This window comes from Alligator sinensis, unplaced genomic scaffold (genome assembly GCF_000455745.1).
Source record: "Alligator sinensis unplaced genomic scaffold, ASM45574v1 scaffold916_1, whole genome shotgun sequence".
Classification (NCBI taxonomy): domain Eukaryota; kingdom Metazoa; phylum Chordata; order Crocodylia; family Alligatoridae; genus Alligator; species Alligator sinensis.
The window spans coordinates 312,268-337,145 of record NW_005842874.1 but is presented as its reverse complement, the minus strand read 5'-3'; the positions used below and the strand labels follow the sequence as shown (position 1 = coordinate 337,145).

Here is a 24,878-nt window from a genome sequence, read left to right as displayed (position 1 = left end):
AAAAAGCTCTAGTACAAGAGAGTACCCAAGACAGTAGCTAAGGAGTGCGCTGTAGTACAATTGTCTCCTTTGGTAGCCTCATAAAACTGCCCTTAAACCTTAGCAAGATAGCAGCCAGATCTCTCTCTGTGTCTATTAGCAAGATAAGAGAGGCCAAGTATCTACAGATTGATGCATTAGAAACCTCCAGTGTAAGAAAGAACAACCTTGACTAAGTAGTGAGAGATGCTGGGGTCCTCAGGATTAAACCCTTCCCGGAAGAAAGAGACCAGGACAGGCATAAGCCTGGCTGACTCGATCACTTTCCCTCATGTAAAATCGTCCCCAATCCCATGCTGTTCAGGGTTAGAGTGATTGACTGACCAAATACTGAAAGCCAATGTACAGGGAAGGAGGAAGGTGAAAAACAAGGTTGTTGCTTTGTGGGAGCCATTTACCTAGTGCAAATTTCAGAATCTTTCAATCTCAAAAGGTCTCCACTAGTTTCCCAACATGCATACGCTCTACATGTACACGCAGTGCATATGGGCACAAGTATGTACACATTCATGTATGTAAACACACGTCGCAGAGGTGTGTCCTATCACCTACCACAACAGACATCCCTGCAGTGACAAATCCCTGCTGTTCAGTGTTGTTGGCCGGCCTACTCATCAGATCATGATGCTCTACAGGAAAGCAGAGCATGATGCTGAGTTCTCAGTGGCCTCTCTCTGCCCTCCAGTTCCTCTCACACTCAAGACAACCCAAGCTGAGAAATCTGAACCCAGAGGCAAGCCCTCCCGAAGTTTAGAGATAGGATACTGGATCCAAGTTCTGCCAAGCACACTCAGCAGCTTTCCCCCTATTTTTTTTGTTTTAAAAAGGGAACCAATTTCTACATGCGATAGAGATAAAGAGAAATAGCCCAAAACAAATACTGCCAAAAAAAAATTATCAGTTATTAGATAAAAATAGTTATCAGTACATAGTCCAAGGATGAGTTATTTGGCAAGGACTTGAATTAAAGGATACTTAAAATTTACAGCATATGCATTTGTCCTGTAGCTATTTAATTACAATTTTAGGCTCTCAAAACCTTGCCACAGCATTTCATTGCCTGTACTAAACATCCCTCTAAGTGATACAATATTATGCATGTACTAGATTTATCCTGTATACAGTATTAATTGTAACATCAATTACCAGAGATATTAAGTATGCACAATTCCTGAAAGTGATTTCTTTAAAAAGATACAAAAAGGGGCAAAAAAGCAACTGCTGAGATTGTCTTTTGGGAAACTATTAAGCGTGTACTGAAAACTAAGTGAGGACAAACAGCTGTCTTTATCTCTGGCCTGCTGAAATATCAGCCAAAGCCCACCGTGGCTTGTTAGCAGAGATTATCATTGGAAAGAGCTTGCAGCTGTTCTGCTCTGCCTCCAGTAGCTGTGTTCACTAGCTGTCGCAGCACTGATATAAAAGCACTGCATATTACAGGGATTATCTGGATATTATGTGGGCAGACTGAACCCCCCCCACCCCTGCAAACATCTAATGTCTCACATGTGGTAGCCAGGAGATAACCACATCCTTGCAGAGCTGAAAAGCATAAAAAGGTCCAGGTGATGAAGTCATATATCCTTGCTCCAAGGGAGCGATCATCTCAGTGTCGTCTCCAGAGCTGCTTTCTTGCTCATTCATGTCTGAAGGCTTAATGGGCTGAAAGAGGCTTAAAGACTACGGCCAAATTTCTCCTCTTTGATCCACACCATATTACTCAGCTTCAGCATTTTGTCCCCCCTGTGCATGCAAGTCTCCTGTTGATATCACAGAGCAATGCCTAGGCTGCACACCTGGGTCTCAGCAGGGTGAAATGTCTGCAAGTCCAGGCAAACTGCTATGCCTCATACCAGTTCCTCTGCACTTCAACAGCAGGAAAGAGGGGACGAGAGACAGCAAAGGGAAAAAGGAGGAGGCTAGGTTCTCTAAGCTATTAATCGAGATGGGCAGGGGAAAAATAAAGTTGGGGGAGTGGAAGGGAAACATGGCTGCCGTGAACTGGTATATATTCTACAGAGATTCTCATGCATTGTACAAGTACTTCCACCGTCTTTGAGGAAGCCACGTTGATTTGCCCCACTGAACATCTAATCAAAAAAGTGTTTCAGCAAACATTTATAGCAACTCCACTGCGATTCCCATAAATTCCTGCAACCCCCAAAATATTTGCCATGACAAATAACTACCTCCAGGTAGAGTCCATCGCACCAAGCCTGGTACCATCAGAGGCACTTATGGAATATTTTTTTTTTTTTTGAGTTAGGATTTTGGCTGCTTTGATTTTTCATGACTACCATATTTTCCCCAATACAAGATGACTTCAACTTTCAGACAATCCCCAGCCCCAATAATTAGATTCTATATATAGGAAATTTATAAATCTGTTATAATTTTCCATGTATAGAATCAAATTATCAGAGGGTCACCTTAAATTCATTCCTCCCACAGCTGCAGCGTGAAAAGCAGCAGCAGAGGGGAAAGCAGCCTGACCCCTAACCCTTGTCCCCCGCATACCTTGCCCACTGCCACCTGTCTCCCCCCACCCTCAGTTTGCTTGCACACCCCCACACCTTGCCTCCTGTTCCTTCCTTCCCACCAATGCTTCTGCCTCCCTCATACTTAGCTCCCATCTCCACCACTGCTTACCTTTGGTCACAGCTCCAGCTCTAGTTTCTGCCCAGACAGACAGCAGTGATTGTGACAATGGCAGCTCTTGCCCCAAGGCCAGGGCCAGAGCTGGAGCTCTGTACTCCCAACTGGAGCTGCAGGGCGGGGTAGAAATAAAGGTGGCAGCGGGACAGCGGCTGCAGCTCCTAACCCGAGTCCAAGTTGTACTCAAATTCCAGAGTACATGAGTACACCTTGTACTCAAATTCCAGACAAAGGGCTTCCCCATCTCATGTTAAATGTGGGGGGGAAAAAACCCCCTCACCTTGGATTGAAGAAATATGGTAATTCAACACACTTTAACAGCTCCTGCTGATTTAAAGTGCTGAAACACATTATACTGTCTTGTGTTTCAAAGTGTTTCCTGTCAATTACCCACAAACAGACACCTGAAAATTTAGGTCCACGTTTTAATGGAGTTGGGGCCCAAAGAACAGCAGATGCTTCTGTTCACAACCTACTGGTCAGAGATAGTCTTATATTAGGCCCATAATACAAATGTTAAGGTGGCAGGCATGATGAAAACAAACATTAGAGCTAAGTTCAGCTGTAACAGGTTAGTCAAGGTTTATTTGTTCGGGGAGGGAGGGTAGGGGCGGAGAAGGAAGAGGTGCTGTCCCTAGACTGATCTGCTGTTTACAGCAAGTATAGTACATAAAAGGTATAGTTCATAAAGTACAATGCCTTACCTTTTCAGCCACTCTGCTATATCCTTTGCTGTAGCACCATAGTTCTCATAGTGGAAGAGGAACTTTCCTTTCCTATTAATGCAACAAAACAAGTTTTAGCCCCTGCCCTGGATGATAAGGAGGAACAAGAAATTACAATTTAGTGTATTAATTCTAACGAAGAAATAAGCAAGACTGACTCAAAATAGCAGATGGTAGGGTATCCCCGGACACCGTATTCTTCCTTTATCCTTTCAAATTCAGCAGAGTAAACATTCATTCCCGCAAGTACCTGAAACAAGAAAACAGAGCCGCATGCTTCTTTGCCATCCTGCTATTCATCCTAGCACAGTCTCTCTGGCCTATTACATATAGTGTGTAAAAGCAGCCTTTAAGTAGCTCATCACTTTTTCCTGTTTTCTGGACAAGAATCTTCCCATATTTATATGCACTCTCTAAAATCTGAAGCACCCAAAGGGGACTCATTCGGGAGCATTACTATTGCTCTCGCTGGGTATTGATATTTCAAGCGGCAGGCCTGACTATATTTTTCAGTTCAAGTATCACAGCTTACAAAGCATAGGGACGTTAGCTGGAACACAAGCCACTCTGTCCCCACCTCTTCAGCTTCTACCAGGGCAGCAAGCTTAAGATCTGACTGAGAAGCAGCTTAAACAGGCAATTATTAGAGGGCAAAACAACACAAAACCATTACTGCAGTTTGAAAGCAAGGCTTATGCTCATTTAGGCAACAGGAAACAACACCTCTTTAGAGGCTTCTAAGAGCAGGTTTGGGCTCTGAACGAAGTAAACAAGATCATTCAAAACAATCATTTTCCCCGTCACTTTTTATTATACATTTTATAGCCTTTTGATAACTGGGGGAAATAATACATGCTACTCATACACTTCAGGGACAGGAACTATATGGTCTCGCAAGGCAGGCAAGCTTTTGTCCCCGTCTTATGAAAAGTGAAACCAGCAAGAGGGTGCAGTGACTAGGTCTCAGTGGGCATAAACAGACATCACCAAATGAAGCAGATCAGCTTTACTGGGTTGTGTCCCATCATCTCTGCTCCAGTTCACTGGATGAAACATGTTATCCGGTGCCTTGCCCATTGGTCTCCAGGACCTTAGGCTAGAAATAGACACGGCTGAATGCAGCGGGTCTGCCATGCCATGATGTGTCATGACACAACTGATCTGCCTCATTGGGTGAAACACATCATCCCTCGTCCTGCCCACTGAAGGTGCGGGGCAAGGGGCGATATGTTCTCGTGGGGCCCGGTCCTGCTCACCTCAGGATTTCCCAGGCAGGATCAGACTCCTCAAGCCTTGAAGGCACCTGCCCAGCTTTTCCCACTTACCTAGATGCGACCCCAGTGGCAGGTCTGGGTGAGTGGGTCCCAGTCTGGAAGCACATGGCACCAGGGATTCCCCAGGTCCTTTGCCTCCAAGCTAGGACCTGCGTCCTACTTACGAAGACATGCCCCCAAGAACCCGAGGTGGGTTTAAGTGGGGAATCCTGTCTTCCCCCCACTTGTAGAGAGATGGCTTGAGATTCCTCCAGTGCACCTCTCTCTAAGCAGAGCGCCAACAGACATCCACCACAATAAAGCAGCAGAATTTATTACTACCTTCTGTTGCACCACTAATTTGTCTCTCATGTGGCACAACAAAGGGTAAGGACGTCTATTTGCTCACCATTTGTACCCCATAAACATTTTTATGGGGGACACAAATGGATGTCAGGCCACATCTGTTTCTAACCTGAGTGAAGAAAGCTGGGCAGGGGCTCCTGGGGCTTGATCTTGAGCAGGTGCATAGGATCAGGTCCCTCAAGCCATCAAGAGCACCTGCCTGGGGATGCTGGAGAGTGCAGGCAGTTCCAGGATGCTTGCACTCTCATGCCATAAATCTAGCAGACAACTGCCACAAGGAAGCAGCAGAAACTATTGCTGCCTTCTGTCAGGGGCCATGAACTGAGGCACCTGTGGTGTGACAAATGGTACACACATCTGTATATGAGTGAATGAGTAAGAACTGTTATAGCAACACAAAGGAGACATCTATTTATACTCAGTGAGACTGGCAGGTTAGCAACCAAAATTAAGCATTAAGACACAGGAGTTCCCAATCCTGTTTCCCTATAGGTAAGATGATGGGTAGCTGAAATACTTTCAAACAGTGGAGATTTGAGGATGAAACTTTCTTAAATGTTTCTGTAGGCCTTGGATATACAGAATTCTAGCTGGCCAGCTGTGGAGATACAACTTCAAGATTAACTCCAGATAGAAGACATTGATATTTTAAATCATTTTAGCAGCATGGCCATAATCCAAACCCTCTTCCTCCCCTCTGAAACCAGGGTTTTCTTTTTCCAACTGAAATACCACATCAGAATTTAATACTAGTTTCCTAATGGCAGCAAACTGCACAGACCAAAAAAACCCATATAGACTCCTCGTGAGGTCAGTCTCTCCTCAGGACATATAGGAGAGAGTCACAAAAGATGACGTTTTGGTGTCTCCTCCCTTGCCCTGGGAAGGACACCTGAAGCACTGAAAGGCGCAGAGTAAAGAATATGTCTTTATTAGCTCTGCTGATTTTACTTCTTGATTATTCAAAGGAAACCAACCATTCATGAAAAGTACTGGGCCTGATTCTCCAACACTGACTGTTATGTTGTCAATAACAGGAGGTGACAGTGGGTTAAAAAAAAAAGTGGTATCGAGTCACAGTAGTAACTTTGCTTGGTGCAAATGGCTACAGAAGGGTCAAAAGGGGATGGAGAATGTGGCTTATTAGATTTTCTCTTGCATGTTAAATTACTAAACTCTCACATGCTTGGAGTTCAGAGGACCCCAGGAGTCCATAAAAGGTGTTCCAGGGTGTTCCAGATGCTCAGCTGGTGTGAACTTTCACAGTGCTACTGATTTCAATTAGGCCATAATGATGTACAAAAGTTGAGAGTCCAGCTGCAGTCACCCTAAGTGAACGCAGCCTATATGCCTCAGAGGCTTCAATGGAGATAAGAAATTACCCTAATTTTGGTTTAACACATGATTTGAGAACTCCAAGAGACACGTGAAATCAAGGCTTCCAGGCAGTGTTGCGCACTATTTTAAAAGACTTTTTTGATATTTGCTGATTTCATGCAATTAAATAGCACACAAACAGTTTGCCAACAGGGGTCTCTAAGAACGGTCTCTCAGAATAACTAACACATGATTTCCCCTCCAGTGACTTATTAGTATCAGTCATCAGAATGAATGAGGACATTTTTCCCCGTCTTTGTTGTCATCAGAAAGACATTTTTCAAATGTAACATATGCAACTATTTTCTTATAACAACAAGCTCATTTTAAAACAGGTACTCCAAAATTGTTTCCTACCTACATCTAAATGTTTCCTATCTACGTCTAAATCTGCACACAACATGCAGAGTATAATAAACACATTTCAACAGACTCAGAATTTCAATGTGTGTTATACCCCAACTAAAAAACAAACTAAAATTAAACAATTCCTTCCTTTTACCCGACAGAGCTGAAATATTAGGACTGCATGGCATGTACATTTTGCTTGTTCTGAAGGAAGACAACCCCAATTCAAGAAAGGACGGATTTTGGCTCATGCTTATTCAACAGAGCACTTAACCCACCTTGTGAAGTCAAATGAGACTTAAGTATATGCTTAAGTCCTTTGCTGACTAGGGATACTTTCCCGAATTGAGACCAGAGTGCACCAGTTACAGGAATTCAAGGTTATTAGCAGAAATTAACCCCACTGGTAGGACAGCTGGAAGCTTCCATCTCTAAGGTTACTTCACCGTGAGCTGGTTTGAGATTTAATGCAAAGTGTAAACCCAATGTAACACTGAAAATGTCATCCAGCTTTCTTCTTGGTTATAGCACTAACAGGAAAAGACCAGTCCCAACGGCAGAATACAGTAACCAATGTCAGGTACGGTTCACCTTTTCATTTTTACAACCTATTAAAGAGGCAGTTACTTTATTTTATTTTCTAACTTTATAATAGGAATAATGACCTCCAAGCCTGGCATTTCCTGGCAGGTAATGACTGCTTGGGTTAAAAAGGCCAAACCCTCAGCTCATCCACGCCAGTCATAAACTATGTGGAAATCTCTGATTTGGAGATCATTACTACTTTAAAGAACCTCGCTGGGAAATAGTGCAGTATAATAAAGAACTTACTTTGCTTTAGACACAGTGAAGTGTACAGATGGAAAAAGAGTTGGTTAGTAGAGAAGCATTAATCCATGGAGAGCTGGACTTGGATTTAGACCAAAAGGATTAAGCTTGTGGGGAAACAGCACCCCCCCCTAAGGTGCAGCCCCAATGACCTTAGCAACAATTTGCACAAGTACAGGCCTATGCTTCAAAGCTCAAGGTAGGACAAGGACCCCAGCATTCATATCTCACCGGGTTAAAATATGGAAGGAAACGATCAAACCTGGCAGAAAGGCACAACAATAACTTCTCCAGCCTAAGTCACAACTCCTTGGAAAAAGAAAAAGAAGATTGTTTGCAGCCAAGACAAAAGGAAAGTTACAGGAAAATAGAGTGTATTCTGCACAGTGCAAGATGTCTAGCTCTCTTGATGCTTCCAATTCCTGTAAATTTATAGTCACAGAGCCTTAAAACTCACCAGTCCCGAGATAGGAACATCTTGAAGAGGAACTTAGTGTAAATTCCAATGACAGGACAGGTGGGATTTTAATGATGTTTCATCTGACCAGAATGCTCTTAAAGATATTTAAAGAGCCATACTGTTCTCTAAATAAATGCAAGTTCCCTTTGAATTAGCCCTAGGCAAACAAACTTTTACCGAGTTTAACAGCTGTTTTTGGGCATGTGAGATCCTGAGGATTTCTAATGCTCTTGAGATGTAGTGACTGGAATGCCCTGCCAGTGAACCTCAGTCTTCATCATTTGCTTTGCCACACACAGCCTCTCTTGAGTAAAGCCAGCAAACTGTGACAAAGTGAATGGTAAGCAGTCAGGCTGAAAGCAAACACTGCTTAAACTACAACATGCCCAAGTCTCCAGCACTGGCTTTCCTTTCGCCTTAAATGCCCTCTGAATTTATTTATAAAAATACATATTTAAAGTCTTGAACCAGGGGGTGCCCATGTCTTATTTGAAGAGTATCAGTGCTATGTCTTGCACACACAACACATGATTATTCCATGAAATTTGCTTATTAAACTTATTTAAAAGCTCTTTAAACTTATCTAAAACTTCATTAGACATTGTTTGGAATATTAAAACAGCCAAGATAAAACAAAAAGCTCTATCAGTTCCTGTGCTTTCCAGTTAAGAATCAGCCTCCTTACTGAGGTAGAGACAAATTCCATTTTCTCCTCCAAGCACAGTGTATAAAACTAGGTAAATGGTAAAAATTTAAATGAATGCTTCAGAGACACACCTTTGGCCACACTCTCAGATAGGTTTCCAGGTTAAATAAAAGTGTTAGATCCCAATTTTGCAAAACCCTTCCTCTGCTCATGGGATTACTTAAATGCTCAGAGCTTATATTTATAAGCATTTGCAGAATCAGATACACAGCCTGTTCTGGAGAAAGCCACTTTGGATTCAGGTAGTGTGTCTACCCTTCAGACTCCAAAATATTATATTTTCTTGAATGAAACAACCACTTTGCCTCCAAAAAACAGCTTCTGGAAATTGTAGTGGGCATTACATGCGAGAAATATGGTAAGAGCAGCTCTGCCTTACCAAGTTGAAGTGAAAGTAAAATCTTCAGGGAACTAACATGATTCAGCTCCCTCCCTAGCTGCTGCTACTCAGTTACTTACTATAAAGGAAAGATCTTTTATTTTTCATTCTGCTTTTCAAAAAACGAAGTCTATATTTTACCCCAGGGCTTGTCTTATGAGAGAAAATACATTACTAGAATCAAATAAAAGGAGTGGAGATGGTCCTTTTTTTGCTGGAGTTGGCTTCAAATATTTCTCCTTCTACCTAGTATCAGTTGAAATTCCCTATTTGACTAATCTCTACAGCATTACATCCTCAAAAAAGATAAAACAAATGAATTTAACTTATGCCTCGTGCCATCTTCTCACTTACATATTTACCCTTCAGGTCTGTGGCTGCCTGTTGGTAAGCTGGCATCATTCTCTTACACACGCCGCACCCTGGGCAAAAAGAAAATGAAGATGGTGAACATTTCAGCAATGCCAACCTTCAGACTACTCTCCCAGATGAAATGTGGCATGTCAGACAGTAAAAGATAAGGAAAAATGCTTTTTGAAACTACTTTCCAAGTGTTAGCATAGCCAAAAAGCTAAGGTAAAAAAAGGTCACATTTGTAAACAAAAATCCAGATGTACAGTAGATCCATCTTAATTTTCCTTTTTGAAAAGTGTGCATTTATCCATATTAGTCAAATTCATCTTTCAGGTCCTAATTCTAGAAGTAGCAGCATGATGAGAGGTAGCATGATGAACTAGAAGTAGTTTCAGGTTTTTGGGCTAACGTTCATTGAAATGCTTAACATTTGAAACAGCATTCCCAACCACCACTTCCCCACAAATAAAATGATCAGAACAGCTCTGCTCAGCCTTTATTAAAACACATCTCTCCACTTCCACTTAACAAATACACTCCCAGTGCTGGAAGTAAGCCCTGCTCACAGCCTCTCTTTAGCAGAGCTAGACAGGAAGGTTAAAATTAAAGACTGCCCAGAGACGTACTCATTCACATTCTAATTAGACTGAGAACAAGCAGATTCAATTAACCGAGGCTTCTCATTCTAATTAGAGCGCTCTGGCATTGCCTCGGGCGTCACGTAGATTAAGCCCCACCCCACGTTTCAAAATGGCTGTGGGCGCTTTAACTAAAGCTCGTCAAATTAGCTTTAGTTAGTGTCCCATGACCATTTTGAAATGTGGTGGGGCTTAATAATACATGCGACGGTGAGCTGTTTTAATTGGAATGACTCTCTGGGAACCACTCCAATTAAAATGCCTCCCCCCAAGCACATGTATAGGCAGCCAAAGAGCCTGATCCTCTACACCAGGGGTCAGCAACGTTTTTTGGGTAGGGTGCCAAAAACACCCACAACCTTGACTTGTAAGATCTTGGTGTGCCAGGGGTGGATGGCGGGAGAGCAGCAAGGGGCCCATTCCTTGTTGTGGCAGCAGTCCCAGTAACTCCCCTGCCGTCTGCCCGAGGTGTGCATGCCCAGCCAAACACCTTTGCATGCCATGCTCTTGCACCCATGCCAGGAGCTGCCTACCCCTGCTCCAAGCAATCAGTACTCCCCTGGAACGCTCAAAATGCATGAACCTTTCTCCTACATCAAGGGAAAGGCCTTCACTTGCCAAACTCCAAGCTCCAAACTTGGGCTCCAGTGCACAAACAAATCAGAAACCAGTCTTTTGCATGTTAAAATGAGTCCTCTTCAGATTTAACTGGAGTTTTAGCAAACGTCAGGAATTGAATTGGAGGCACCTCTCCTGAACATATTAAAAAGACACTGGAAGACCACTAATGCTATCCTGATTGCCTAGGGAAGAGGTCAGTTCAAAGAAGAGCCTCTAGTAACACATGGAAACCCCAAATGCTGGGCAAAAGACAAGGCAGATTTGCCAGGGAAAAGAGAGTGAAGACATGTGGCTGGAATGTGCTGTAGGAGGCTAAGTAGATTAGAAAATAAATCGCCTTGTAAACCAGAGGGTTTTACTGCTGCCAAGTAAAGCGAGATATGGGGGCAGGGCGGTGACTAAGTTGTTATGCATCAAAGAAGAGATGTCTCTGAACTACTCCTGGGACCATAGTGATGATAGTCAGATTTATTTTACAGGCAATGGCACAGCAGGAAAACAACGATCAGTAATGCCGTAGGCTACATGACAAATATCTGCAACTGTTGCCTGGAAATTTTGGCAACAAGGATTCTGGTCGGCCTCACCAATGAGCGTCTGCTCCAGCTTGGAGAAATACCTTTTTACAAGAGAGAAGGACTCCAGGTCCCATGACCATCCTATCCCTGCCCTCTGAGATTGTCAACAACACAGAGGATTGGTGCCAGTTCAAATGAAGGTGATTTCACAACGTACACGGCACAACCATCCATTTCACCAAAGCCTGAACCAATATAAACTAAACTAATCTGATGCAGTCCACTCAACAGCTGGTTTCAGCTCCTGGACACTTCAGTCTGTTGCCTTCATGTTCACTACCACATCAGCAGCAAGGGTGCCTTTGCTTTCTACTTCTCATCCCACCAACTCATCATGAGTTTCCAACTGGCTACGATCCTCCCTCTTCCCACCCTTCCCCTTTTTAAAAAGTTGCACTCTTCTAGATTCCCTTTAGAAAATAAAGGCGTGCCTTCAAAAAACATCACCTAACCTACTGTCCTCTCTCCCTCGAGCTCTGAACTCATTCTCACTGTTGCCTTGTGTGGATCCACCCTACATTGACTACAAAATTGCTCTCACCAATGGTGTTACATTGATTGAAAACTTCAATGCGGGGTAGGTGTCCTTCTACAGATCAAACATTTTGGCCTCATCTCAGGTGTTCACATTTGTGCTGGCCATGTAAAACATAGCTGAGTAGGCACTAGTCTTTTGTAAAAGCAATGGCTGCAACTACCTCACGAGAGACCTAGGCACTTTACTCCATCTTCATCACCAGTATTTGACAATAATGATATCCATTATCATCATCATTATTTTCATCATCATTTGACCCCTGCAGACATTCCTGCCCAGAGGGGGTTTGGACCCGATGATCATCAATGACTCCAAGGTGAACATGGGCTGACAATGCGAGGTCACGGTCAGCAGGGCTAACCGGACCTTATCGTGCATCCACAGGTGCATCTCAAGTAGGGCCAAGGAGGTGATCCTCCCCCTCTATGCGACACTGGTCAGGCCACAGCTGGAGTACTGCATCCAGTTCTGGGCACCCCACTTCAAGAGGGATGTGGACAACATTGAGAGGGTCCAGAGGAGGGCCACCCGCATGATCCAGGGACAGCAAGGCAGACCCTACAAAGAGAAGGCTGAGGGGGGACCTGGTGACTGTCTATAAACTCACTAGGGGGGACCAGAAGGGTTTGGGGGAGACCTTGATTCCCCTAGCGCCCCCCGGGATAACAAGGAATAACGGCCACAAGTTGTTGGAGAGTAGGTTTAGATTAGACATCCATAAGAACTACTTCACAGTCAGGGCGGCTAGGATCTGGAACCAACTTCCAAGGGAAGTGCTGCTGGCTCCTACCCTGGGGGTCTTTAAGAAGTGGCTTGACACCTACCTGACTGGGGTCATTTAAGCCCAGTTTTCCTCCTGCCCAGGCAGGGGGTCGGACTTGAAGATCTACAAGGTCCCTTCCGACCCTACTTCTATGATTCTATGATCTCACGAGGTCCCTTCCAGCCCTAAACTTCTGTGAATCATGAGATCCATCTTCTAACAGTATATTTTTTCTCCTGTGTGGGTTGTGTTATTTTTGTTTTTTAAGTGGTGCCAAGAACACCTAACTTTTGCAAAGCGGTTGCTTTGGTTGCACACATGACCCTGCAGCTCTGGCATACGTGTATATTTGTGTTGTATTGCTCCTCCACATGCATTGCAAACAAATCTGGTCCCTGCCATATGTTTTATTCGTGCATTTTCTATATCAAATGCACTTGTGCTCTTTTGCTGCTTGTTAATAGTTCCAGTTCAAAAGCTGAGTTTGCAATAGAACTAACCATATTTTATACTACAAATATTTTACATTGGATGCTGCAAGATGGAGCCCACTTTCTGCAATAATCTTGCAAGCAGTAGTTACAGGACTAAATCTGGACTCCAACTAGTCTACCTGCTCAGTTGGGTCTAACTTGGCTTCATTATACAGGTTCAGGAGACCAGACTATGGTCTTATATGGCAGCTAATTTGTCAGAAAAACATATCTTCTCACCAAGTAATATTTTTATGCAGATTGCAGTTTTCCTGAAAGTGCAAGAGACTGCCTGGCAGTTGGCAGTCACCTTCATCTTCCCACCCACAGGATGTACCGAGTCTCTCTAAAGCTTATTGGAACATACAGCGAAATTACATAAGTGAAGGATGGTAGGAGACTTGCCACATATTGGTGGTTTTGCATCAACTATTTGATGGGTCTGCTCTTATCTCACAATAGGAAGCTTAACCAGTGCAGCTTACCCCTATTTATAAATTTGTTCTTCTATCTATACCTTATGAAGCTGCCACAATATAGCCAAATGGAAAGTTTCACCATCTTTGATTTCTCTGCAGTGGCACCCAATTCCAAGAAAGCTTAGACACATTGCAAATGCCTTCATCGTTCCTTCCGAGACTCGGAGATTTTGGTCTAATTTCTTGCCAGAGGTTACATTTTCTTCCAGCACAGGTTAATAAGTGTGAAACACAGGAGTGCTGGCAAGAGGCTCATCTTGATTTCCTGCTCCCAGCTACATGACATAGGTCAGAGCTACAAGAGGTTAGCCCTGTCACAAGACAGCAGGCAATATCCTCGGAGTCTAATAACCAACACAGTACTGTGATTCCTGAATGAGGTTTGTCTTCCCAGGGTAAGTGGAATGAGGGAAGAATTAAAAGAAAAGTGGGGGAAAAAAATCAAGTTAGGAAGTTAGTATTAAAAAAAAAAAAAAAAGTGAGGAAATTAAGGTGTGAGAAATCAGAGAAGGGTAAAAAAAAGAAACGCAGGCTTCCTCACGCAGTCTAGAAGCAGCAAAAGTAAAAGTACTGAAAGCTGGCAGGTACCTTGCTTTTCAGAGAAAGGAAGCCTGGGAAAAACCAGAGCAGCTAGGGGAATGGCACAAAGAGAACGAAACGTAAAGATGAGGTACATCTTGGGAGAGGACCTATGGAAAATGATTACAAACAGAGGTAAAGAGTGAAAGCATTCAGGGAACTGGGAATGGCCCTCCAGGGGTGATTTACAAGCTCAGAACAGGCAAATCATCTCATGCTGAAACAAGGCAGCAGCCCACTACAATGCATACTATAAATCAGAAAATGGTACAGCCACATAAGAGGTAGAACCTGAGCTTTCTTCTGCAGCTGCAAAGTTCAAAGGAAGGTGCTGTAGTATATGGCATGAAAAGGAAAGCACACTCTTCCTGATCCATTAGGTCAAGTCATGGGCAGTACTGGTCAGCTGAGCAATATTCACGTGAGACTAAAGGTAGAATTATACATAATGATGAACCAGGAAGCCACAGATAAGTATCCTTTGGTGCCAGAGTTCTGACATGGGAGGCTCATTTTAACAAAGCAATAACCACAAATTGCAGGTGACATCTAACATCAATCCCACTGTCAAGGCAAATTCAATGGTTGAGCAACTGTTCCCTTTCTGTGGCCTGCCTGCTTTCCAAGTGATCAATGGCTCTGGTGCAATAGTACTCGACCGTAAGAGCTTTATGTCTGAAGAACAGTCTGAAGAAACCGCCTAATAGCAACAATTTGATATTCACACACCGTAAAGTTTGCAGAATGAAGTCAGAAGGCACCATGTACTCATGCAGCAAACTAAAGCTTCTGGCAACACAATGTCAGGCTGTTACATTGCTGTCATTTTCTAACTTGTTATGACTTTGATATGCTTTCTTTTCTACTTCCTCCTCTCACCAAACCCCATTCCCAATTGCTGGGAGGGACTGGGGGTTAAGTTTACTCAGCACACCACTCTGCCTCAGGTGTGCAGCATGAGCAACGAGTTCTCCCTTCTGTCATACATCAGACAAGGCTGCACTCAGAGCTGTAGTCTCCCTTGGAGATTTGCTACTTATCATAAGATCTGGAGACCATGACAGAAAGTAAGTATAGACCCTGTACATTTATATTATTGTATGGGGCAGAGTGCTGGGCCTACAATACTGCATACGTTTGGTCTGATGCACTTAGCATAGACCGAGAGAACACGAGAAAACCAGACATGCACAAAACAAGTCATGTACAAATGATATGACCCAGTGGCCTGATGAGACAGTACCTGACACTTATAGAAGATGGTAGAGAGACAGGATTAGAGCAAAGAATAGGGCAAGAAAAATGGATGGCCAGGAGAGAGAGTAGATGCCAGGAGTGGAGGAAACCCAAAGGAGCACTGAAGACAAATGATAAGGGCAGTGTGTCAGTTCAAGGAGCTGAATGTTTAAGTCACTGAGGAGGCGGTCAGGAGAACACTACTCAGCTCAGGGTAGAGGTAAAGGATGATCAGTCATAGGAGACGGTGATAAAAAAAGTGCCAGAGCACTCACATGGAGCATAGAACATCATCAGAAGAGGCTTGTCTTCCTTCTTCAGAAGCCTTCTGAATTCCTAATGACAAATCAGACAGAAAAGCCCCTGTTAAATGGATCCAGTCACTTTTACCAGTGTTAAACTTGAAAAAATAAAGGTTAATAATATTCAAAGACACTCCTGCTTGTTTACTCAATTAGTTAAGGAATAAAAACAAATCTTGCAAACAGCCAGAACTTGAATCGCTTCTTTCCACTCAGCTCCAGCTTAGTGGGATTAATATAAATCATCATGGGGCTCAAATATTCCCTAAATACGTTGAGATAAATTTTCAGTGCTAAGATGTGGGAGCTTTACAATTGTTGGTCCATAGAGCTTTCAAAGTTTTTATAATTAGACACATTTTCTTCCCCAGTCCTCTCAAAGATACCTACACCCTGATTTGAGGAGGTCAGACTGAAAAACTGGGACAGGTTTAGTTTCCACACCATGAAACCTAAAGCTGGGGCATGAGAGGCCACAAGAATAGATTTTTCTAGTGCTGCCATGGCAGGGAAACTAGATGAAGTTTTTAAATTGAATGCGACCCCATGAGAGCTTATAATAGAGTAAAAAAAGGTGAACATTAAAAATTAATCTTCCTACAAAAACTGAATGTCAAAATAACTGTTCTCAATATCAAAAACGAAAGGTAGAAAATTGAAAACGCTCTTTACAAAATACCAGCTAGAGACCAATCAATTAAAATTTTAAAAATCAATAGACTGGAAAATAAGACTGGAAAATAATACAAAACACCAAAATGATGATTACAGAGGAAATCGCAGTTAGCACTACAATGACCCTGGCCTTTTAAAGGTGGGATGAAACTTTCCACTGAACTGAGAGAAAAGGGCCAACAGTGATGAGCTGAGACACAGGAAAACTGGGGTCAGCAGTTCCTACCTCTGCCAAAAACATCCTGCATGGCCATCTCGGTACTTTAATGACAACCCTGGAAATGGAGATAAAATTTCCTCTCTCCCACTCTAAAGGATAGATCCTAATCCATCTCCAAAGTGCCACCACTTACCTTCTACAACACCTAAAACGTGGGTGCCTTGTCCTCAGGGGCATCTAGTAAATGAGGCAAGGTATTTCTGCTTCTTCTACACAGTGAATTGGGAGACAGAGGTGCCTCCCCAGAGGTGGCTGGGATCAGCCAGTCACCCAGGCTACTGGGTAAAAGGTGGGCACCACCACTACCTCATTGCCATCATTTTGTATCAAGCAGCATGCATACTCTCAGCTCTTTCATAGGGGTTAAGACTTAAGGCACAGGTTGCACACCTCCCAGACCAGTTTAGCTTGCAACAGAGCTTAGGTGGGACTAAATCACATACGTAACTACTCAGGGTGACTTCTGAACATGTCCAGCAGCCCAAGTCTAGACAACTAGTGACTGTACTGGGCCAAAATGGAGAAGACTAATGCATCTAGGCACCTAAGTGGTGGCATGTTCAGTGAGCAGAGCTGATTTGGATCTTTGGGACTCAGGCACCTAAGCCCTGATTAAGCATCTTAGAGGTCATTTATGTTGTGCCCCAAGCTCCTCATGACAGGGACAGATCTTTGGGTGTATTTAAATTGAATGTGTATAGGTACATGGCAACACCATGCCAAGCAAGGAGAAATCCCAGGCAAGGTCTATACCCAGCAGCAGGGTGCCGAGTACAGCTCAGACAGGGAGTGAGGAGATCCGGCTCCATAGCAAACAGGACTTTGAGTTGGCCAAATCATTTAACTCTTGCCCTAGTTTCCTCCTCAGTAGAAGGGAGACAATGGGGCTTATATCGATGCTCCTTAACAATGTTACATTCACCAATGCCCTGTGTCTATATGTTCAAAATACCTTTTCACTGTCGACATGTACAATATCTTTGGCTTCTGGATCCTCCTCCCACAAAGGAGCTCCTTCTGGATCCTTTAGAAAGGCCACCATGGACTGCAATGAATGGAAAGAAATGGGCCTTTAAATGTAAAACTGAAACAAAATACGAAACAGGCACCATCTTGAACCCCATCCTTCCACATTGTGTATTCTCCCACAAGTAACAGCCAATGCTATTCTGCCCTAGCACTAGCTTGCTTTAGGTAAGACCAATGCATAATCTCTATGTCCCAAGGAACTTCTGCTTCCTAGAGTGGAGTTGTGGGCCTGGTGGAAAGTTTACGTTCCTTGAATGACTCTCAGCTCGCTGGCCCTTGTTCCCTCTAAGGAGGGGAAAGTATGACAGATGTGGGCCCTCTACATGTTGAGCGTAGAGAGAAGTGTGGCAGCAGTGCATGGGGCCTCAACTACCCCACCTTCAGCAGCACTGCAGCCCCTCCACATCTGCTTCCCTGGCCTAGCTTCCTATGCCACGCAAATTCTCACACCCTTCTTCAGTTTGGGGCCAATTCAGAGAGGAAGATGCTACTCCTATGAAGAGCATCACACTCCAGAGCTTGGGGACTAAAAGTTAGTTGGTCTGAGAAAGACTATTTTGCTAGTTTCCTCCTCATGCCATTTTCCACCTAACTCAGCTTACACCTTAATTTCAGCCAGGGTGTAACAAGGAACCAGAAGAGAAAGAAGCCAACTGGGAGTAACACAAAAAAATTTCCATTTACACCACGGTTAGATATTCCACAATGTATGAGTTTAAGGTTTAAACAAACATACATGCAGAACATCTTCCAGGGCTGATGTAGATTTGGCAGATCACAGATATTTGGTCATATCAAAACAAGTTAGCCCAAGGGATGTCAGCTACAACTCAAGACCATGGGTGAAATGGGTCAAGATAAGACAATGGTAATTTTGATATTGAGTTTAACGGAGGTAGGATTTCATTTATGACCAGCCTCCTTTGTGAGCTGAGACATAACCAACTTTGGCATTGGAGACCTGAGCAACCCATGAGCACTGACATAACAGCAATCATCAAGGAGGGGGATAAGCATGGATTTCACCCAAACAACCCAGTTCCCTTGTCTTTTGCTGCCCTCTAGAACGACAAAAAAGGCAGAAAACGGACTTCTTCTCTTCTTACATTAAGTGCAGACGGCCTTCTCTTTTTGTGGACATGATTAATAGATGTTGCTGCAGCAGCAAAGAAAGGGAGTTGCACTGTAGATCTTCTGATCTCAGGCACAAGTAACCTGCCCCTGCAAGATCTTTATTTGAACGCTCTTGCATGCCATTGCCACATACGTTATAACACATGATGAACTGGTCAAGTCAAAGTCTGGACTGACGCCCAGTCAGCTGAGCTCATGTTAAGAACTTGCCTAGAATAGGCTCTGCAAATGCATTAATTGATTTGCACATGTATTAATTGATGTATTAATACAGCTTTTATTCCAGTCCAGGCAAGGTCAGTGACATCTTGGCAATTTTTGCTTTCAGTGGGGCTGCCCAGGTGCTACTGATGGGAGCTGAGGAAAATAATAAACTGACAAGAAGAAACAGATTCTGGCTCAGGCTACTGTAGGAGTTGCCACTGCAGAGCTACGAGGAGTAAAACAACAATTAAAAAAACCCCTCCGTTGACAGCATATTCTGGTCCCTGAAGTTAGCATAGAGCCAAAGAGCAGATGTGCAGAGTATAAGCGTTGTTTTTGCACAGGCGCTTGTAAAAGTAGCAGCATGCTTTTTGCCTGATGGTAACACATGGGTCCCATCTAAGCAGGACAAACCATATTCTAAAACATGGATGTGATATAAACAGGATCGAGGTGCTATAGCCATACCAGCCTGTCCAGCCCCAACCAGTTTGGAGAAGGCTCAATAACATGCGCCATGGAAGGAGAGGGAGATGCACTGCAGTTATAAGAATGTCCCATCAAGTAGTGCTCTCTCTGCCTGGACTAGGCTATGCCTAAATCTCAGATATACACAAGGGAAGAGAGACAGGGGTCAGTCTCTGAGCTGCTAATGAGTGTGATTGACTACTCTAGTTTCAGGAATGAGAGAGAGAGAGAGAGAGAGAGAGAGAGAGAGAGGGAGAGAGGGAGAGAGGGAGAGAGAGAGAGAGAGAGAGAGAGAGAGAGAGAGAGAGAGAGAGAGAGAGAGAGAGAGAGAGAGAGAGAGAGAGAGAGATATTCATCCAGTCTCTCACTCTCTGCCAGAAAAAAAAGGAAAGAAAGATGTGTAATAATTTCTGGCAAGGACAGGCAGTGTACTGCCTTTCACTTATTCCTCTACTCTGTCAAGGTTTTATTTATTTTTAAATAAAGCACAAAGGAAATGCAAAAGTTTAATCATAAGAACAAATAAAAAAAAAAAACAACCCTCTAAAAAACCCCACTTTCCTACAAAGGTTCTTGCACTCCAACAGTTAAACATCAGAGCAAGGACCAGTCCATAACACAGCAACCACCACATTGAGAGAATCAGTTACAACACTGAAAGGACATGAGGTGGTAAAAAAAGACCGAAAGAAACACGCCACACACTTTGATCTTGCAGCAGAGACTGAACGAAGCTGTGCTTTACCTGTGTTCTTGAAACAAAGTTCAAAGCTGTTGGGTAATACTGATGGAGCAGAGGTCAGGAACATGGTTTCATCTTGCAGCATAGACCGGACAAACCATGTTTTATAGCACGATGGAACGAGCACGGTGGTTAGCCATAAATAATGATAACTATATAAAGATGATAACTAGCCATGCTCTGGAAATCATGTTCCTGCACTTTCTGTTCCCTCAAGCTATAATGCAGTAGGGATGCTAATAAGAGAGGCTTATCCTCTTGATCAGACACATGGACCTTTTGGTTTTTAAAGAGAGGGCCTTAACAAAAGCAAGCCCTGAAATGTTTTAAAGCTTACAACAGAACTAATTTAGTGGGTTCCTGGTTCTATCTATTCCCTTTACTTGTATTGAAAAAGTTTGGGTTTTAATGAGTTTTTGCTATCACAGAAGGGGAGAAAATTTTCCTTGTGCCTGATCCTACAGTGAAGGCTTTATGTTCAGACATGTGTTTATGGAGCATCTGCCTTATACTTTGGGGGGCTGCAAGTGAGGTTGGGTAGTCAGTTGGTGAAAGCAAAAGACTGAGAATAAGATACCTGTTGCTGGGTGACATGAAAAAAATCCCTTAACCTTCTGCATTTCAGTCTGCCCATCTATATAGCATCTTCTGAGTAGGGGTGCTGCATGGCTGAGTTAACGTTTGCAGTGTACTTAGAAATTCTCGACTGAAATGCAGTTGAGAAGGTTTTGGTCACAGCATACGCAAGACAACAAGGGGAGGAGGAGAAAACAGACCATATGGAACAGTGATTCTCATGTAGGGTGCCAGGGCACCCTGGGGTGCCTCCAAATAAATCCATGCCCCAACCCAGTCTCTCTCTCTCTGGGCCATGGATTTTTTCTAGTGCCTCTCTCAAGGGAGGCAAGCAGGCCACTCCTAAGAAGGGCTGCCTGGACATTTGGGTAACCGCCTCAGGTTTCTTATGCCCTTTACGGAGTCCTGTGACCATCACAGCAAGGGCTTTGATGCATAGGCCTAGACAAGTGTATGGAGGACTGGAGGCTGCCCTAAAATCTACCATCCCCCCACTTTAAACCCCTTTTGAGACAGAATCCAGAGGCCAGACCAAGTCCAGACATTCAGTGCCTCAATGCCCCTCTCTCTCTAGTAGGAGACAGAGACCGAACGCACAAGCTTTCATGAACCCAAGTTCACTTCATCAGATGGGTTTATGAAAGCCCTATAAAAAGGTGCATATATGCCCTGCCTTCTGGCTGACTTCAGGCTAAACAGCTATCTCCTCCTATAAGATAAACCCAGAAATGTGAAATGAGAATCCCTAGTGTTAAAAACACTGTATCCTGTTGTGGTCTTCCCAAGTTCCCTGCAACAGAAGAACTGCTCTATTATTTTTATGCAGTCAAAAAATGAATGAAAACTAAGAGCTGTCATGAGAGGTGCCTTGAACCTAACAAGGTTAGGAACCACCGATGTAGAGGAAGAAAGAACTTTAAAATAGAGAACAGAGTAGCAAAGCTAGCAGCAGGTGAAATGGATTGACACTGACTTCTGATGTATAATCAGACTCCTCTTTAAAAAGATATTAACGGACAATTGGTGAATTTAATGGATCAATTAACAGACAAGTGCATGGCCTTTGGAGCAAGAGCATCTTCCCTCCCACCTGTACTGGGACCCATGAATGTAACTAAGGGGTGCAAGAGGGGCACCAGTCCTGGGCACTGACAGAGAAGGGTACCCAGAATGATGCCCACTCACCACCAGTCTTTGCCATATCCAGAGCAGTCCTGCACCCTCCTGGAGCCGAGTAGCATGGGGCTTCTCTAGCTTGGCTCCTACAGGTGGGTAGAGGAGGATGGAGAGGGGAGCACAAGGCTGTTCCAGAGGTGATAAAGGAGTTTTTGCCCTCTCCTCCCGCCCCCAAAGTTTTGTCCTGGGCACCAAAATTTATAGTTATGCCTCTGCTGGGATCAAGAACCTCCTTCTGTGGGCATCACCGAGCTACCAAACTGGAAGTATGGACTGAAAGGTGGATAGAAAACTGGCTGGAGCATTGGGCTCAGAGGGTAGTAATCAATGGCTCAATGTCTAGTTGGCAGCTGGTATCAAGTAGAGTGTCCCAGGGGTCAGTCCTGGGGGCTTGGTTAGTTCAATGTCTTCATCAGTGATCTGAAAGATGGGATGGAGTACACCCTCAGCAAGTTTGCAGATGACACTAAGGTGGGGGGAGTAGTAGATACGCTGGAGGTCAAGGTTCAGAGTGACCTAGACAAATTGGAGGATTGGGCCAAAAGGCACCTCATGAGATTCAACAAGGACAAGTACAAAGTCCTGCACTGAGGATGGAACAATCTCCTGCACCAGAATATACTGGGGACTGACTGGCTGGGCAGCATCTCTGCAGAAAAGGACCTGGGGGTGACGGTGGACAATAAGCTGGATATGAGCCAGCAGTGTGCCCTTGTTGCCAAGAAGGCTAACAGCATACTAGGCTCCACTGGTAGGAATGTTGCCAGCAGATCAGGGGGAGTGATTATTTCCCTCTATTCAGCACTGGTGAGGTCACATCTGGAGTACTGTGTTCAGCTTTGGGCCCCCCACTACAGAAAGGATGTGGACAAATTGAAGATGGTCCAGTGGAGGGCAACAAAAATGGTTCAGGAGTTGGGGCACATGATTTATGAGGAGAGGCTGAGGAAACTGGGCTCATTTAGTCTGCAGAAGAGGAGAATGAGTGGGGATTTAAAAGCAGCCTTCAACTCCCTGCAGGGGGGTTGCAAAGAGGATGGAGCTGGACTGTTCTCAGTGGTGGCAGATGACAAAACAAGGAGCAATGGGCTCAAGTTGCAGGAAGGGAAGTTTAAGTTGGATATTAGGACAGACTCTCTCACTAGGAGGGTAGTAAAACACTGGAACAGGTTACTCAGAGGTGGTGGAAGCTCCATCCTTGGAGGTTTTTAAGACCCAGGTAGACAAAGCCTTGGCAGGGATGATCTAGCTGGGGAAGGTCCTGCTTTGAGCAGGGGGTTGGACGAGATGCGACCTCCTGAGGTCCTTTCCAACCCTCATTTTCTATGATTCTAAGTACATGTCAAACAGGATGGCAGGAAAGGGGGCAAAATGTTCCTCTTCAGACAGCAGCAGCAGCACCTGGGAGAATTAAGCAAGAGTCCACAGTACTTAGGAAAGTCACTTGTTGATTCCCTAGTAACAGCACCTAAGTTACTATGCCACTTTGAGCCATGAATGCTTCCCACAGTTTACCACAGCCCAGCCTGAGCTGCAGAGACTCTGCTCTCTGGCTGTGACACCATTTGGAGGATAAAAGGGGCACTTCCTGTCCCCCCATTAACATTTTTGCTGAAGATGGTGGAAAAAAGTAGCCCTACCCAAAGACCTCCCTCTCCCTCTGCACTAAGGACTGAAGATGGGGAAGTTGGACACCGAGCGCCTCCTGATTGCTCTGGATTTGGCTGGTGGGAAGTGGCTGATGCTGGAAAATGTAGGCTTCCTTGGAGATTCTGGCTTTCCAAGTGACTTGAAGGAGGGAGCTTAAGGTCAGCCACTGAGAACAGATCGCACACCACAGTGGGGGCCAAGTCTCTGGGGAGGCAGGCAGGCAACAAGTTGGCCCCACACCCTCCAAGTACCACTCTCATCCCTCTCCCCTACTCAATCTGCTCTTTCTGCTCCCTGACCTGTGCTCCTTGCCTGATTTGCTGCTCTTATTTTCTGCTCCCTGCCCTATCTGCCACTGTGTTATCCATCCCCTCCTTGGCCTGCTGCATGCCACACATATAGGCTGCATGTGCCATATGTGCCACAGGTTGGCCACCCTGCAGACACAGCAAGTTTATTGTCATGCAAACGTAGAATAGAAACATACCCCACAGTCCCTACACTGGTTGAAGTCACTCCAGTCCAGTCAAGTTACCCCTCACAGAGGCAGCAATAACTACACACTGGTCTAAGCTATGGCCACATACAGATTGTATGTCTACTGATTTAGTCAATTTGATCTCAGGGTAACCATTTGCTCAGTGCAAACAAGCTGTTGCCAGCCCCCCTGCCAGCTAGTAGCAAAACACAAGGGAAGACTGTACAGTTTCTGCTTAGTATACCCTGCATTTAGCCTATTACTTCTATGAGCATCAAAATTCCTCCGTCTCCTGTCCCCCCCGACCCCTGCTTTAAGTCACTGACATGTCTTTTTCCTTCTTTTATTGTCCCCATAGAATTTTGATTCCCATTGCTTTATGCGAAGGAAGGTCATTTCGTTCCTGCTGTGCTCAGGGTATAGTCATATGAATTGAGGCTCCATAATCAGATGAAAGAAAAGGCCATTTCATTGCTCTCTTTATGGCTGATAACTGCTAAAACAACAGGGAAATCCCTTCCATAAAAGCTGTCCAGCTAATGCTATTAGTTACAGCCAACTATCAATAGGATCTGGCAGGGGAAAAAAACCCCTGTGTAATACCAGTTGGCAAATAAAGTCACAATTTATGCAATGTAACACGGGTTCAATCTTCTTAAGCGCGCACAGCTTTTCTGGATCTGGGACTGAGAGATGCACGTAGATAGAATGACCTAAAGGGTTTTTTTCCCTAACAGCTGTTGATGAAAGTTACCCCGTGCCCCTGTAACATGAAACTGAGAGCGTCAACATCTGTTTAATCCACAGATGTCCCTCCCTCTCTTTCCCC

At 44.2% G+C, this 24,878-nt stretch overlaps 1 protein-coding gene across 5 annotated transcripts in view; it reads right to left on the bottom strand.

Annotated features, from left to right (window-relative positions):
- The window catches only part of PDIA5 (protein disulfide isomerase family A member 5), a 139,533-nt gene that overhangs the window by 78,038 nt on the left and 36,617 nt on the right, over positions 1-24,878 (bottom strand). For all 5 annotated transcript variants that reach the window (XR_003091828.1, XM_025191966.1, XM_025191964.1 and 2 more), the window contains 5 exons: positions 17,545-17,637; positions 15,671-15,731; positions 9,491-9,558; positions 3,578-3,669; positions 3,399-3,470 (listed from right to left, as the gene is read on the bottom strand). Coding sequence is in view for 4 of the 5 variants with exons in the window: in XM_025191966.1 (XP_025047751.1) it covers positions 3,399-3,470; positions 3,578-3,669; positions 9,491-9,558; positions 15,671-15,731; positions 17,545-17,637 (386 nt within the window). In the remaining variant the exon portion in view is untranslated. The remainder of the gene's footprint in view (positions 1-3,398; positions 3,471-3,577; positions 3,670-9,490; positions 9,559-15,670; positions 15,732-17,544; positions 17,638-24,878) is intronic.